General features: G+C 39.9%; 2 protein-coding genes across 4 annotated transcripts; one reads left to right on the top strand and one right to left on the bottom strand.

Annotated features, from left to right (window-relative positions):
* The first annotated feature begins 2,261 nt into the window (after positions 1–2,261).
* On the top strand, positions 2,262–5,339 carry LOC126600984 (transcription factor ICE1-like). Its single transcript, XM_050267675.1, has 4 exons — positions 2,262–3,835; positions 4,178–4,405; positions 4,602–4,772; positions 4,963–5,339. Exons 1-4 carry the CDS (start codon positions 2,693–2,695, stop codon positions 5,044–5,046), a joined length of 1,626 nt encoding a protein of 541 aa, XP_050123632.1. The 5' UTR covers positions 2,262–2,692; the 3' UTR covers positions 5,047–5,339.
* Positions 5,340–8,342: 3,003 nt separating this feature from the next.
* On the bottom strand, positions 8,343–13,565 carry LOC126599515 (auxin response factor 2B-like). Of its 3 annotated transcripts, none has more exons than XM_050265905.1 (15): positions 12,870–13,565; positions 12,655–12,767; positions 12,316–12,411; positions 12,133–12,189; positions 11,890–12,045; positions 11,711–11,795; positions 11,455–11,545; positions 11,200–11,364; positions 10,913–11,032; positions 10,756–10,831; positions 10,505–10,676; positions 9,486–10,387; positions 9,190–9,380; positions 8,849–9,054; positions 8,343–8,753 (listed from the first exon to the last, which is right to left on the bottom strand). In XM_050265905.1, exons 1-14 carry the CDS (start codon positions 13,012–13,014, stop codon positions 8,892–8,894), a joined length of 2,532 nt encoding a protein of 843 aa, XP_050121862.1. In that variant the 5' UTR covers positions 13,015–13,565; the 3' UTR covers positions 8,343–8,753; positions 8,849–8,891. The 3 variants fall into 3 exon arrangements, with proteins under 3 accessions (XP_050121862.1, XP_050121863.1, XP_050121861.1); XM_050265906.1 differs by having other exon boundaries at positions 8,861–9,054; XM_050265904.1 differs by having other exon boundaries at positions 8,343–9,054.
* Positions 13,566–17,233: the final 3,668 nt, after the last annotated feature.

The raw sequence follows: 17,233 nt of genomic DNA, 5'->3' as shown, positions 1-17,233 counted from the left end.
GGTAAAAGATGAGCATGAGACAATTTGTAAACTTAATTGTAGTTCAAACTTCGAAAAGGATAAAAACAAAGATCTAATTGTGAAAACATAAGCATGGGACAGGGTAGAAATTAACATTGGGATTCACCCGAAGAACATTATGTGTTATAGAATATTACCAAGAACATGTAAAACATGCAGCAAACAAAATAGTTGGTGAAACAGCAGCATCACCTTTATAAGCATTTGTAATTATACTAAGCCACCATACTTTTGTCTAATAGTTACCTACCTTGTTCAAGAACAGGAAAAACAGTAAAAACAAAGTGGTTCTGCAGCGAGATTAGAAGTAAACTAGGGTTGCAGATACTCCAATTAAAATTTCCCTAATCTGCAATTTCAATATATTCATATTATGTGTTTAGATTGAACAACTATAAAGCACATTTTCTGTGACATGTGATGTTTGATATATGTTGGGGCACGTAGCAGCATGTTCTTGCTCATGATCAATGCAAGACAAAAAACCAGAAATATATATATATATATATATATATATATATATATATATTGCAGAAAAACATATACAGCTTACTTGTCATGTTGTGAATAGGGACAGGTATCGATTTAGACCACTGACGGAAGATTATAATAACACATCTCAAATAACTTCTCCCACATCTTTTTAATTTTTTAATATTTTTCTATCAAATGTTATTGATGTGTAGAAAATATTAAAAAAATAAAATGGTATGAGAGAAGTAATTTGAGATATGTGAATATAATCTCACTAAATACAATTTCAGCCTATCCTTCCAATTGTTGACATGCATTGGCTTTTATTGACGCAAATTTTTAAGCAAAGGGATAGAACTATCACTATTTTCCTCTATTCAGTGCAACACACACACACGCAGAGAGAGACACACACAGTGGCTTGGCTTTCAGCTGTATTTATGCCTGAGAACAAAATACTTTTGAAACTCTTAAGTAGTTTCTTGAATAGTTTGATTCCAAAATGACCTTGGCATCTAGCTATGTTGATCGAATGCAGCGTGTCTTATGAACATATTGGTCGTTTGGTGTCTATATGAGATTGGATTGGATAACATGCTAAATTAATTTAAGGTATATTCAAGAAAGAAATTTTGTCAAAGTTAATATCTCTTTCAGTCCTCAAGAAATGGTAAGATATCAAAACTGCTAAGTCATTCACCTCTACTTTCATTCTTACTTCAACGTACCTTAAACCTAATTGGTTTTTAAATCCAATCTAATCACATCTAAGGCCCTAAACGAGTCCTTTTGGACAAGGCGTGGACCTAGACACCAAATAAAAAGAACCGCCTAGGCCCTCACACATGTCCTGCCTAGTCCCCTACATGCCTCTCAACTAGCGTCTAGGACCTTTTAATTAGAACCTAAGAGAAGGACTTAAATGACACATGTGTAGTATTACTGAGGTATTCAATGCCATGTAAGTTGCTTTTAGTGACAATGGGGTAGGGTAAGTGTGCTGAGCTAGAGGATCGGAGCACACACTATAGTCACCTATGATTGATAAGGATACAAGAGAAGTATTTAGGTTAAATATATCTTACCTTCATCACATAACTTACAACAAAGTGTACCATATGTAATATGTGACCTAGCGTAAAACACATGAGAGGCGTGTGTAACGCATAAGAGTTAGGTGCATAAGAGTACAAAGAGATAAGAATTTCAACAAGAACAATTAAACAAAAAACGTATGATTTGAAGGGAAAGTGCTTATATAGTCTAATCAAGTTAAGGAAAGTACGTTAATAGCCATAACCATAAGTACAAAGTACTAATGACCTAGCTTAACACACATGTGAGGCGTGTGTAACGCATAAGAGTTAGGTGCATAAGAGTATAACGATTACTTAAGAGATAAGAAATTTAGTTGGAACACCAGAAAAACTTACAATTTGGAAGGATGGTGCAAATATGGTCAAAACAAGACATGGTTAAGAAACATATATTAGCAGTCGCAAACGTCAGTACAATATTTTAATAACCTAGCTTAACACACATATGAGACATATGTAACGCATAAGAGTGAGGTGAAAAAAAGGTGCTAACACCAAACAAATATTCAACCTTATTTTTGAAAAAAAAAATAATAATTGCATTGAAGAACTAAAAACAAATTTTAGAGGGAGAAAGAAGGCTCTCCCTAACACGTGTGAAATATTACCTGTAAATTTGCAATTAACGTTCATATAAAACTCCTCTAATACCAAATGCCATGATTAGAACTCACATAAACCCCTACAAACCTCACACAATCCACCTTCCAAAACCAGTTGAGCTTCTCCTGCAAATCCCGGAATTGCAGAGAAAACCCAGTTCTCCAAAAAGCCGAACCGGAAACGAGGAAGGAAACGCCATGAAAGCTTATCTCCAAAGCTTTCAATTTTTTTTTTCTCTCACAGTAATAATCATCACATAAATCCAAATGGTGATAAGATTAGATTAGATTCGATTACAGTGTAACGTTCTCCAGAGGCTATCGTGTCAAGAAATCGCCATAAAGCTATGCCCTTTTCCTTCAGCAACCTCCATTTCTTCCTCCCTTAAAAGCTCTCTCACTTTTTGGTTTTTCCTTCAGTCTCAATCGACCCCTTTCGGTTTCTGCTGATTCTGTCTCTTTCCCGAGAAAAACCCAGAAAGGAAAACCCGTTTCAGAATGCTGCCAAGGCTGAACGGTGGTGTTTGGATGGACGACAGGGAGGACAGAGACTCTGTTTCCTGGACTAGAACCTCCGCCACCGCCACCGCCGGCAACACCGAGAACAAGGACGAGATGGGTTCTTCTCTGTCTACCTTCAAGTCGATGCTGGAGGTTGAAGACGACTGGTACATGGCGGCGAATAACAGCATCCAGGGCCATTCAGATGTCGGAGACATCAGCTTCTCGCCGAGCTTTGCCGACCCAGAAAGCTTGCTGCTCAACCCGGTGGACTCTTCCTCCTCCTGCTCACCGTCGTCGTCGGTTTTCAACAATCTCGACCCGAATCAGGTTCATTACTACATGCCTCAAAATCCCAACTTGTCTTCGCTGCTTAATGTTGTTCCTAACAACCCTTTGGATCACGGCTTCGATTTGGGCTGTGACATTGGGTTTCTTGACACTCAAGCTTCGGGTGGCGGTTCGAGTATGATGAACAGGGGAGGTGGGGTTTTATCTGGATTCAATGATTTAAGCTCGAATAGCCAGGTGAATGCTCAGAATTTGGGTTCTAATTTACAGTTTTCGACTACCCGCATGCCTCAAGCTCTTGAAAACAGTTCAAATTTTTCGGGTTTTCGAGGTGTGGATGATGGTTCGGCAAATGCTTTGTTTCCCAATAGGCCTAAGTTACTGAGACCACTTGAATCCTTCCCTTCTGTGGGAGTCCAGCCAACTCTTTTCCAGAAAAGAGCAGCGCTTCGGAAAAACTTAGGCGATGGTGGAGGGAATTTGGGTGTTTTGGGCTCACAAGGGGGCCTGGTTTTGAATGAAGGGGATGAGAGGAAGAGGGAGATGGGTGTGCAGAATGAGAAGAAGAGGAAAATGAGCGGCGCCGATGATATCGATGATCTGAGTTTCGATGGTTCGGGTTTGAACTATGATTCGGATGAGTTTACTGAGAACACTAAGGTTGATGACGGTGCCAAGAATGGTGGGAACAGCTCGAATGCAAATAGCACTGTTACCGGTGGAGGAGGGGGTCATAAGGGGAAGAAGAAAGGGTTGCCTGCCAAGAATCTGATGGCTGAGAGGCGCCGCCGGAAGAAGCTCAATGATAGGCTGTACATGCTGAGATCCGTTGTTCCGAAGATTAGCAAAGTAAGAATTACTTCACATCGTTTACACAATTTTCTCGTGAATTTGAATATGCAATGATGTTATGTTTTAGGTGATTCATCAGGTCCTAAAAATTCATTAGCAAATTGTATTTAGCCTTTTCATTTGTTGTACAAGTAGCATCATTTAAAACGCTCCAAATTACTTGATTTCAATTTAAGATGGCATTACTTTCTCTCACGTTCAAACATTAAGCCATTTTAGATGAAAGATTAGTTAGTAAGTCGCTACTTGGAGGATCTACTAAAACGCTTTCGAAGCTTTGTTTTCTTGTGTTTCATGAATATTGTATGATTTGAATGACATTCCGGCATGTGATATCAGATGGACAGGGCCTCAATCCTTGGGGATGCAATTGAGTACTTGAAGGAACTTCTGCAGAGGATCAACAACCTCCACAATGAACTGGAGTCAATCCCTCCTGGATCTGCATTGACACCTACCGGAAATACTTTCCACCCTTTGACACCCACTCCGGCTACTCTGCCAAATCGTATCAAGGAAGAACTTTGCCCCAGCTCATTACCTAGCCCAAATGGCCAAGCTGCAAGGGTAACATCCTCTATGCTTGGAAATTTCTTTTTGCACTTCCTCAATCCAATAGTATAAATTAGACTTTACTCTTAACATCCCGAAACTTTTCTAGTAATTTTACTTTTTGCTAAAAACGCGAAGGGAAACGAGTAATTCTGTTCACTTTAGATCAGGTTTAGATCAACTCTGTTCTGATGTTGATGATTATATGCAGGTTGAAGTTAGGCTGCGAGAAGGACGAGCAGTTAACATCCACATGTTCTGCGGCCGAAGGCCAGGTCTCTTGCTCTCAACCATGAGAACTTTGGATAACCTTGGGTTAGACATCCAGCAAGCCGTCATCAGCTGTTTCAATGGTTTTGCTATGGATGTCTTCCGTGCCGAGGTATCATTCGTTACACTCATCAGTTCTTTATACATAAAGCATCCCGCTAGTATTATAGTCGCCTAACAGTGGTAAGGAGGGTAATGCTCTCCCACCAGACAATCTAACATGTTACGTTATCAGAAATCTTGAAACGTAGTCAATAGTTAATATCGACTGTTTAACAACATAACTTCTCGATATCTTTCAGCAATGCAAGGAAGGCCAAGACGTCCACCCGGATCAGATAAAGGCGGTACTTCTGGATTCGATCGGGTTCCATGGCATGATGTAGATTGCAGCAAAACAACAACTTGAAGTTTGATTTAACCAAAGACTGGAAGGAGACATGCAATTTGTATATGTTTTGCCAGAGCTCAATTGTTTCGTTCAATCAAGTGTTTAATTAGCAGCTTTTGAAGGAACTTAAAACTTTGTAGCTGTCGGTTTTGCTTTGTACCATCAGAAAATTCAGCTCAGTCAGACCTGGATTTACTGATTGTTTCTTAAATTTTCAGCTATTTCTTTCCAGTTTTTAAATAATTTTGTGCTCGAATTACCCCATAAATGTTGTGCCCTTTACAATAATTGTGCTATTATCCTACTATTGTGGTGAATGGTTTTCTACAAGCTTTTTTAGGATTGATTTTTTTTTTTTTTAAGAAAACACCATTACTCATGAGCGCTTTTATTAGATGAATGTCTATTTTTTTGTTAAAAATTAGTGTTTGACGATGAAAAATACATTTTACATCTTTAATGTTTTGTGTGATTTAAAATGGGCCAGAAGTTTTCAAGTTTCACATTGGCATAAATTTAGAAATATTATCATTTATACATGTTTTCTAAGTATTTGATCATATGATTTTTCTGTTAAGCTGATGGCGTGGAAGATATTTGACCTATTTTTAGGCCGTGTAAGCCACACTTGCACCGGTTGGACTAATTTACGTGATTGGTTGTGGTTTTGATACACGGATTGATTAAGGAAAAGTAAAAGTATCATGATAACTAATTTTGGTCCATGATGCGTGACTTCCACGTCAATCTAAAAATAGAACCCACGCTTTTCAGGTCACTAATTTGATGAAAAATTACACAGTTAAACCGCCAGACGACATAAATTGATAAGATTCCAAAATCTCATACCCATTCTAAAAACCGATCGTAACTCAAAAGGGTATAAAATGTACTCAACTCAGAAGCACTCAGCGCACGTGTGTTTCCGGTACCCGGAACCACTAAGAAATAATAACCGTACCCGTACCCGCATCATGTATGATCCATAATATAATTGGGCTTCAAAACGAACATAAGTAATTGGGCTTAATGAAAATTAAATAAATGGGCTTCTTCTAGTTCGGAACTGGCTTTGTGGTAGGGTTGCAACTTTGACGGGTTGGGCGAGTTGGAAGGTCAACCCAATCCTAACCCAACTTTTACAATTTGGGCTCAGGTTCGGGTTGGGTTTCATTAAGGTTCATTTGGGCTCGGGTTTAATTAGGGTAGGGTTTACTTGGGTTGGGTTCGGGTTGCCCAACTTTTTCAAATTTAATTTTGTAACAACTTAGTTTCTGAGAAGTCCTAAAAAAATTAGCCAATAGTATCAAAGCTAGCTAACTTTAATTTCATAAATTCATCTACTATAAAGCTTTAGGATTTAGAGACTACAAATATGAGCTGACTAATCAAAACCTCTTATTCCCTAAAAGCTTAAGTAATTATAAAGGGTAATTTATTAAAAAATATTAGAAAGCGCGTTGGTGTTTGGACTTGGCCTAATTGGGTGTAGTATAAGCATTAATTGATATGGGTTATAATTTGATTAGATTGGGTTTGGTTAGTCGGGTTGGGGGATGGACGAGCAAATGATCAACCCAACTCAACCCAATCAATGAACGGGTTGAAATTAGGTTGGGGACGGGTTATAATTGAAAAAAAAAAAAAAAAAAAAAAAAAAAAAAAAAAAAAACCCACTTGTTTGAGTTTAAAGTTGGGTTGAACATGCACGGGTTCGGATTTGTCTAACCCAATGGTGACGTAATGTGACGATGAGTCTACGAGATCATGAAAACAGAATGAGACCCATAAAATGGTCCCAACCCAACAAATAATAGGGAAGAGGTTTGTGAGGTGGGAGATGTTTGCTTTTTCCTTGGTCATGTATCGTTCTGAATATTCCAAGTACAGTATGTAGGATTAGTATTTCCGGTCGTATCCGTGTCCTTACCCGTATGTCTCTGCCTCTTATCCTTTTCTTACCTTATTTTAATACAGGTTTCGTACACGAGACTAGTTCATTTTTGCTTACAACCAACTAGAATTGCAATTTGGAATGGTATTTCCGACTCAAAATTCTTGTATCCGAACCTATAAATTATGAATCTGATGATTTTTCAAAAAAATTTAAACGGGAATCTGAATGCATTTAGAGATTAAGAGAATTCTGAATTTCCGATTCAAATTTTCCGTAGTGTTACAAACCTATTCCGATAAAGAAAACTAAATTTCCAATATGCCTAAAATTCAGAATTTGATGATTGTGATCCGATCCAATTCAATTTCGAACTTTGGAATGGAAATTGGAAACATTTTATCCGATACTATCCTTCCGAAATGGGGGTAAGTCTCGGGTTAGAGACTTGGGAGCAGCCTCTCTATAAATGGGGGTAAGGCTAGCCGACATTCACCTCTCCCAGACCCTGCGTAAAGCAGGAGCCTTGTGCACTGGGTACGACCTTTACTATCCTTCCGAAAGCACCTCTGATGCCGAGACAGTTTGTTTTTTAGCATCACAGTCAAACTTTAACAAAATGGGAGAAGTGGGGAAATTAGGGCAATGTTGTGGGTGACAAGTGACAATAATGTGTTGTGTGATCAAATTTGAGGTGTAAAAATTGGCCACAAGATAAAAGTTGGGTGGCTAGAAAGAAAGAAACTCTCTCTCTCTCTCTCTCTCTCTCTCTCTCTCTCTCTTAAGCAGCACTATCAAAAGGGTCAAATAAACACACCCATTAATTACAAAAAATTGACACATTCAATGAAAGCTTGCTTGGTTTTGATTCTCGAATGGCATTGTCATTTGTCATAAAGAGGTTGCTTTGCAGCACGAAATTCCTTCACATTACATGTCTTTACAGATAAGCGTCTCAAAACTCCGTACCATAGTAGAAATCGTCGTTATCGCTGACATTATCTAGGACTAAACAAGTCAAGTACGCTACATGTGGAGTCAAAGCTGTGAACTAGGGGCGAAAATACCCTCTCATAGCGCTCGGAGATTCAACAGGGTAGCGGTTTTCACTCCCATTTTCTCCTTCGACACTCCTCTACTCGCTCTATCCCTCGATTCTCCTTTGAATTATTCAAGCAAAGGCTAGGAAGAACAAAAGTCCGGGGGAAGAAAGTGCATAACTCAATTCAGCCACGGATCCACTGGGTATTTGAAAACTACGAATTTGTGCTGCTTGCAAAAAATAGCCAAATCTTGACAAAGACAACGAATTCCACAGGATTTCTACTTTTGACAATGCCGTACAGACATGTTCGATTTACGACCCAAAAAACAACAGAAAGACCGAGAGCAATGGGTTTCCTTAACCATAAACATCATAAACATTAGATAATCTGTGCACTAACTTACATCACAAGGTCGGGAAAATGAGGTTGAACTAGCCTATGTACAAAGTGGAATTGTTTGACAAGAAGCTAGGCCCACGTCACCTTGCTCGGACCGAAAGGGTATACATATTTATATATCTCTATATTATAACCAGATCACTTCCAAATTAACTAACTCCAGAACATGTCCAACAAAACTAGATCAATCAGAATCGCCACCTATCCCGGGGGGGGGGGGGGGGGGGGGGGGGGGGGGGTGGACTTGTCAGCTGAATTTCAAAGTCCAATAGAGAAACGGTCCAACTCCGCTACTTGATATATTTGAATGGCTTAGTAGGACCCTCACAAAAGCACCATCACTATCATCTCGCCCCCAAAACTCTACACATTTCAGTAATGACAGGTGATGGAAATGGCCGAAAAGGGGCATAAAATGTACAACACAAAGAAAATATAATTCAAGGATAATTATATACCTAGCCATATACCTACAAATCTCGAGAACCAGGCTTGACACTTCTATGCATATGGAAGTGGTTGAGACTTCCCCACTCTTGCATCCACACCCTCCGCACCCAATGACAGATTATCCTCCCCATGTGCATTCAAAGTCCCGGGGTTCATCTTTTGGACTTCCTCTCTGGTGTAGATGAAAATCTTCCGAACTATGCTACAAAATTCCCTGAACCCATCATATAACATCGCTACTTAGTAAAACCTCCGAGTCACAAAAGATTCATATAAAATAACTAACCATACTCATCTTAAAAGGCAACAAATGAGTAATCTTGCAGATTGATGAAAGATAAAAACTTACTGCCAGGGATCATCTCCAACAAGCATCATATCACCTTCATCATCAGTATACACGATCATCCAATTCTTTTTCGGGGACCTCAGCTCACCACCAAACTCAAACAACATGTCCAATTCAGCTATCAGCTCCTCGTAGTTGTTGAACTTGGTAAGATCAACAGACCTACCTAGTGCAATACCCTGCTTGTGAACCTGGAACCAACAGCAATTTATTAAGTTCAGTTTTCAATAGGCCTTCGTATTGTCAACAGAGTTCCAAATAAAGCCTAAGAAAATAGTTGGGAAAAAGATAGATACCTTGGTACAACTCCTAGTTGAACCACCCTGTGATTTACCCTGAGCATCTCTGGTATGTTGCTGAGAAGTTTGCAAAGCTGGCTCGCTAACAGCCACCGGATTATCTGTTGATTTTGAGCCCCTTGATTTTTCAGACTTCAGGTCAGACTCAAAAGTATGAGCTTGGTTATTACGAGGTGACTCATTCATCGCATTTTTGTGTGACAATGCAGGATCTGGTGTTATCAGGGGAATACCAAAGAGCTTGTAGTTTCCATCTTTAGGCTTCACAGCTTCATGTTTGTCTAGTAACATCTGTGGTCTCGGCATGATTTCCCTTGCATTCGCCAGATTCTCAAAAGGTGATGGAGGTGGAGGCATCATCCAATTTCCATGTGGGTGCTCAACTCTCTGCCCATTCATAACAGAAGATTCACCAAACCCACCATATCTAGAATTCCCTTGTGCTTGGTATGACATATTTCCAAGACGTCCTTTCTGATTAGAGTCCAAGCTAAGTGACAGAGATGATGGTAACATGGACCACGAATGCAAGTTATACTTCCCTTCCTTATCCAGTGAATGCTTCCTCATTGAATTAGAAGATACTACACCTTGATCGACAAAAGGTGGACAGATACCATTTGAGGAATCAACATTATTCCCGAAGCCTGACAGCAAATCTGTGTAAGTTGGTTCATGCCTCCCTGAGGACATCCAGTTCTCTGAACCATATTTTCTTGAAGCACATACCCCATCAATCTTCTCTTCATCCATCGACGGTGGCCATGCAACAGATTTCTCAGCAGTATCAGACTCGCTCTCCGCAAAACTGGCTCTCAAGGTCGGCAATTCTTGACCTTGCAAGACTCTTGAAAACCCACCAGGCATCGCAGGGTCTACATTTACTTTTGACAAACCAACTAAAGTAACAACAGAGGAAAATATTATTTCTTTTTCGAAGGGCAAGAAAAGTAAAAATGTTCTGCATAAAAAAATTTATGGTATCTAAAAATATTACAATGTCAATATGGGTATACCTTCCCTAGTAAGGACTGAGGAATCTGGGGATGATGGCACCATATTTGTACGAGGTCTTTTCGTCCTGGGCATTGGAAGTGGATTCAGTGCAGGAGGAGCAAGAGCGGGCTCTATTTTCCAAGGCGAAACTCTCTCAGGACGGGGAATAGTAGAAGTCTCATCCCATCTCACCTTTAAGAAACATAAGAATGTTCGTTTTAGCTTACCCAAATAAAACTACAGAAGTGCAGCCCTAAGGAATTTTGCCTACCTTAAGGCATCTCCATTTGGAATCTCGCCACCTTTTGGTGTCAGCATCTTCCATTCCAATTATGGTGCCAGTAAACCTATGACAAGATAAACTCATAACACATTTTCAGGTAATTAATATAAACAGAGAGGAAGAATTCAGCATCAACCAAACATACCTCTGCTCTGGAGCTTCTTCACCTTCAAATCTCATCTTAAACCTCATGCCTATAGAATAGTTGTTTTTAACAGACTCCATGTATTGCTCAAATGGAACAATGAACTCAGCGGGGCTTGTCCTGTAAACAAACATTTTGAAACTACTTCAAAAACAAAATCAAACAAATCATAAAGATCAAATACTATAAACAAAATAAAACACATTTATTACAGTACACTTGAAATAGTAATTTGAAACCTCTTAAACTAATTGCTGAGAAATACATATAGACAAAATAAACAACACCTTGGCTTGTAGTATACAGTGAACATGGTTCCTGTCATGATGGCATGCCATGCGGTTGCGAGGACACCAAGATGCATACTGTGACTGGATATCACAGAAGATGGAACACTACCTTGCTGTCTCATAGCACGTCTAACACCAACACGGAGCTCCCCATTCTCACCCCTAGGAAGTTTCATGGTGGTCCCATATCAGAACAAAAATAAATAACAACAGCAAGTTCATGGAATCACAATTTGTGAGAAATCCACTAACCTTAAAAATATAAATGCATCGCCTGCAACAAGCCTCTTGGAGCTAACGAAAACACTCCAACCACTTTGCAGCAAATGCCTCCGTGGTTGACCTGTGATTCCCAACAGTATATTTATTATGTAACAATTTTACTGCCAAAAGTGACTTGTAAATTTTTCTTTCACATCAGAAACAATGGTCCTAATAGTGTGGTTGGGTAACACCAAAAATACACAGGAATGCAAGGAAGATAAGCATCAAACAAATAGGAAGTTACCTCGGAAGATATGGCGAAAGCGCCATTCATTTCCATGCAAGTCTTTGGCAACCAACTCCTGTGTTGGAGGTTGGCGAGACATGTCCTTCAAAAGCACAAGCCAGAAACAGCCACAATGAATCAAATTCAGAAATGAAGAAAGAAAGAATACAACAAACTAAAAGCCGAAAAAAACCAACCAGTGGTGGAAGGCATTCATCTGCATGCCGCCTTAACACTGAAAATCCACCATGGGTGCTTGTATCGGAAGCAGTTAAGGTCTTGCAAAATGAATGTACTTGAAACCGTGGTGGTGGAGGAGGGGGAGGCTCCTTCTCTACTGCATTCTCATCTTGCTAAAATTTAAAAGAACATCAGAATCTCAACCCATGATCAGTTTTACCAGCCCACAATAACTCAGAATCCTCAAACCGACAACTTACATTTGATTCGGGAAGTAAAGTGACTTGTGCAAATACTTCATCAGTGTCTGGTTCAGCCTATAATTCAGTAGAAAGAAACATATAATTCACTCGCAAAGCTAAATAACTTGAGTACAAAAGACGCAGCTGAACAATTAAATCCAGAGTTCTTAGTTTTCTTCATAAGATCAACCACCACACTACCTTCAATGATACATTGATAACCCGGCAGAGAATCTTCGATGGAAGATTATACACTGGCATCTGCTGATCAGCCACCTGATTAGTCGACGCCTCCACCTATTTTTTCAAACCCAGAAAACCCAATTGACAATTAGTGACAACAGACGAAAACCCAGAAACACAAAACCGCATATGCATCAGCTAAAAAAAACCAACAAATAAACAAATAAAACACTAAAAAATCCATGAAAAATGTACATCTTTTGATCCCAAAACGAAAAATGGTAGAAAATGAAAGCATTTGAAACTATTGACTTATACCGAAACATGGTTGGTGAGATAGAGAAATTGAAAGCCGACCTGCTCGATGTGTCCTTGAGGGAAGTAAAAGACACGTTCCCGTTCACGCGGCACAGTCACGAGCGGCCCTGCGCAGGAGTGCCAAAGCTCCGTGTAAAGCGCCGTCTCAGCATCTACACATAACCCATAAAAAAACAATCAGAAACCGCTGCACATGGAATATTGAATAGACCACAATCTGTCGGCGGAAATGAAACCATATTCGCCGGAATTACCTCTACCGGCGCCGGAAACAGTAGAATGACCGTTATGCCCCTCACCGGCGTTCCTCGCGTCGTTGTGGTCGCTAAAGCCGGACGAGAAGCTCTCCCCCCTCTGATTGCCGCAATTGTCCCTTATCGAAACCTCCGATGACGTCATTTCTTCAAAGAGCTCAGCACAGATCTCTCATCTGAAACTCTCCGCCGCTGCAATTTCTCAACTTTCACACCCACCCTAAGATCTAAACGCCTAAAACCCAAAGTCCTCAATCCACCACAAACATCCACGTCTCTGCCTCTCTCTCTCTCTCTCTCTCTCTCTCTCTCTCTCTCTCTCTCTCAGACCTCAATCGAAACCCTAACCCAAAAGCTCAAACCAGATACAAAGGGCTCAAATTTCCACCACTCCAACCCTGTCTCTCTCGTCGTCCGTCCACAGCTCGACGAAAACCCCTTCGTTTCAGCCGTCGACGCAGAGCTCCGTCAATTCTCAACCAATACTCTCGATTCGACCGTCAATGTCCGTCTCTCTCTCCACTCTCTCTCTCTCTCTCTCTCTCCAACTCACTCCCGCTCTCTGTCTCTCTTTGTGCATGCAAGAAGCAGCTGCAAGCTTTCTCTCTCCTCTTCTCTCTCTCTCTACTTTCTCTCTCCTCTGTGAGTCGCTGAGTGTCTGAAAAATGGAAAGGCCCAACCCTGAGTGGTCAAAACAGCGTGCAATGATTTTCAACCGCAGTCAAATTCTAACCAAGTACGGGTGATGACCCGTAGTCTCCGGTGACCTTGCCCTTACCAACCGGCTACACCCGGTCGACGCAAGCCCCATGGCCCATGCCAGCGACCGCTCGCTTACGTGTTTCAATTAATAAAAGGCGGCCGGGGGACAGTACGAAACGATGCCGGCGTTTCTCCGTTCCCAGGTGTCGTTTCCTGATTCGTTCGCTCGAGGGCACGGGGAAGTAACGGCGTCTGGTATGGCTTCCAGGTGTCGGGGAATTATTGGGGATTGGAGCTAGGAGCAGGTAACGGCGTTAGGGAGTGGGAAAAGTTGTGTTTTTATTGGGAAGTGGCGTTGTCGTGCTACTAACGGGCAGGCTTGGATGGATGTGGGAGGTTAGGAGGAGGGGTCCTGTCATAAACCATGGTTACTTTTTCTTTTTCCTTTTATTTTTCCTTTTTTATATTCCTAAATTATTTTTTTACTAGTTTACGAAAAACTTTTTTTTTTTTTTACTACGGTAAAAATGTAGAAATTGACATGCAAAGCAAAATGTGGAATATTTTTTTCTTAAAAAATAAAAAATAAAAAAAAGAGTTGACGTGTATTTGGAAATTCACAATATACTATGAATGATTTACCTTATAATATATATTTTAGTATGCAACTCAAGGAATTAATGAGAAATTACTAGGTTTTCTCTTTTCATTGCATAAATATATGGTTTTTCTTGCTATCAAATAGAGAATCAACTCAAGGAATTAATGAGAAATTTCTAGGTTTTCTCTATTCCACTTCTGCAATGAATGTGAAAAGAAATCAGACGTGGAGGATTGTGCGTTTGATATTTATACCACTTACCCTCAAATCTATTAAAATCTTAATAAATCTTTGGTATTCTCACTATACCTATATTTGGGTGAACTTATTTAAAAACGTAATTGACTACTTATGAATTTAGATGTATTATTTAAAATCCTCTTAAATCGTAATTTGACTATACCATGATTTCAAACTTTTTGAAAATCCTCTCTCAAAATCCTAATTGATTACACATTGAATTTTTTTTTTTTGAACAAACGTTATTATCAATACTAAGTGGAGGGAGGGTGAACTTAGCCTCACAATGGGCTACCAATAATGTGGTTCACATTCGCCTTTAGTGAGAATCAAACCCTGATCCTAAATTCCATTAAAATCTCATCAAATCCTAATTTGACTATACCCCTTAATCACCCAAATAAAATGATTATACAAGCGACATCAAATTGATAAATAAATGTTCTTTTTCCTGTTACATTTGAGGGTTTCCAACTCTTGATCTAGTCTACTCCTACTCATCAACCTACCCACGCTGACAACTATACAAAGAGCATCTCCAAATGAAGTCCTTATTTAGGGACTCCCACCATCACGTTTGAGCATTCATTTAAGGACTTACAGGGAATCTCTGTGTCCCCAAAGAAATATTGTCTCAAATGGGAGAGTCCTTATAGTAGAATCATAAATTTGAAGTTTTTATGATTTTACGTGATAATTTGATTAGGTGTTTATTTTTTTTGTTTATGTTAACCCTTTTTTAATTAATTAAAAGTTTTTTTTTTTTTGAAAAGAAGTACAATATTCCATTAAAGAGCAAAAAAAGCATACAGCCACTAATATAGGGTGCAAATAAAAGGCCTCGATAAAAACCTTGTCGGGGCTTTCAACCCGGTTCAAAGGAAAAAGAGTGTCCCACACCACTAAATTAACTAGGAATACCATCTTCAACAAGCAAATCAGAAATTACATCAGGAGGATCCTCAAACCATGAAATTTGAGAACCCAAAGTCAATCCCAATCTCGCTAGCCGATGTGCAATCTTGTTTGTCTCACATCTACCAAACATAACCTTCCAATTCTGAAATGACTGCAACATTTGCTTGGCATCAAACAAGACATTACCAAATATGCCATTGCATAGTGCTTCCTTGTCATTCTTCAATGCATTCATAACCATCATTGCATCTCCCTGCACTTCTAATTGCGGCACTTCTAGGTTCTATGCAAATAGAATTACTGCCCGAGCAGCCATAATCTCATCGAGAATTGCCAAGCTAACACCTCTGAATTACAACGCAATGGCTGCAACAAAGTTCCATTTCTCATCTCGCACCATAACGCCAACACCCCCTCTTTGATCCAATTCATCCCAAGCCCCATCAAAATTACATTTAAACCATCCCACAGCAGGTCCTCTCATATATGAGTGGTTGGTTGACTGCTGCCCTTCTTCGAAGCGTGCCATTTTCTAAATTCCTGCAGCCATGCTTTTGATTTACAAACCATCTCCATCTGATTCAAAGCTCTTCCATTCCATAAAAATGAATTGTGTTCCTTCCAGATACTCCATAATATAATCAGCGCTAGATCAAAACTTTGACGTGCAAGTAACCCAACCATCTCCACCAACCACATACGAAAGCCACCATGGATCTGTCAGTCTGTTCGCAAAGAAAGAGGGATAGCCAACCAAAGAGACACTGATCTAAGGTAGTTCTGAGTCTCCCTGACAGAACGAGCATGCAGCATCTGCGATTACTTTACGTCTCAACAAATTTGTCCGTGTTGGTAAAGCATTTAAACAGCCCCTCCAAACACAAATCTTCACCTTTTCAGGTACACAAGCTCTCCACACAGCCTTTCACATGTGTTTCAACTCCTCATGCATTGCAGAACTCATAGTCTCATCCCCTCCAACATTTCCTTATGTCCTAGCTACCAAATATGCGCTCTTTATCCAGAATAGACCATCTTTCTCTGCAACCCAAATCAAACGATCTGGTGGCTTGAAATAACTCAAAGGAATACTCTGAATCAGTTGAGCCTCCTCCTCATAAAAAATACTTGTAATTAAATCCCATTCCAACGGGCACACCCATCATCCATAAGCAAACTATCCACTGTAATATCATGAGCCACACCTAGAAGAATAGATCTTAATACTTTAAAGAAATTCTCTCTAAGCATCCAGCTATCCCCCCAAATTTTTATTTTTGTACCATCCCCAACTCTCCATCGAGCACCTCTCCGAATGACCACACCACGTGCCTCTGCCAAACTTCTCCAACAATATGACACGTTTGTTCTCACCGGAGCTTGTAGAAAATCAGTCTTCGGGAAATACTTGGCCTTAAAGATACGGGCAATAAGAGAATCTGGGTGTTGGATTAAACGCCATCCTTGTTTAGCAAGTAAATCCAGATTGAAAGCGTATAGATCTTTAAACCTAAACCCCCCTCACTTTTAGGCTTACACATTTTACTCCACTTCATCCAATGGATTCGATGCTTACCCAATTCACGCCCCCACCAAAACTAAGCAACTATTTGACTGAGCTCTTCACAAAGTGTCATAGGAAGCAAAAACTTTTGCATAGTATACAATGGCATAGCTTGGGCCACCGTTTTTATCAAAAAAAATTTCCCCGCACTACTCAACAAACTACCTCTCCAGCCATTAAATTTCTTCCACAATCGATCTTTTAGATAAGAAAACGTTGCCTTCTTTGCTTTGCCCACAAAGACTGGTAAACCAAGATAGCGGTCATGATATTGAACCCTTTTCACACCCAAACAATCCGCTAATAATTGACCATCATACTCAGTAAGGTTTCCACTAA

The sequence above is a fragment of the Malus sylvestris genome, chromosome 14, assembly GCF_916048215.2.
Source record: "Malus sylvestris chromosome 14, drMalSylv7.2, whole genome shotgun sequence".
NCBI lineage: Eukaryota > Viridiplantae > Streptophyta > Magnoliopsida > Rosales > Rosaceae > Malus > Malus sylvestris.
The sequence above is the reverse complement of the archived record's forward strand: the minus strand, read 5'-3'. Positions and strand labels throughout refer to the sequence as shown.

What these genes read in the sequence shown, in the direction of transcription:
- LOC126599515 (XM_050265904.1), bottom strand. Translation starts at nt 13,014, where the DNA reads ATGACGTCATCGGAGGTTTCGATAAGGGACAATTGCGGCAATCAGAGG. An exon ending in TTATCAATGTATCATTGAAG is followed by an intron (nt 12,190 to 12,315) that starts GTAGTGTGGTGG and finishes ACTGAATTATAG; the next exon opens with GCTGAACCAGACACTGATGA. An exon ending in CCAAATGGAGATGCCTTAAG is followed by an intron (nt 10,677 to 10,755) that starts GTAGGCAAAATT and finishes TGTTTCTTAAAG; the next exon opens with GTGAGATGGGATGAGACTTC.
- LOC126600984 (XM_050267675.1), top strand. Translation starts at nt 2,693, where the DNA reads ATGCTGCCAAGGCTGAACGGTGGTGTTTGGATGGACGACAGGGAGGAC. An exon ending in TTGTTCCGAAGATTAGCAAA is followed by an intron (nt 3,836 to 4,177) that starts GTAAGAATTACT and finishes ATGTGATATCAG; the next exon opens with ATGGACAGGGCCTCAATCCT. An exon ending in TGGATGTCTTCCGTGCCGAG is followed by an intron (nt 4,773 to 4,962) that starts GTATCATTCGTT and finishes GATATCTTTCAG; the next exon opens with CAATGCAAGGAAGGCCAAGA.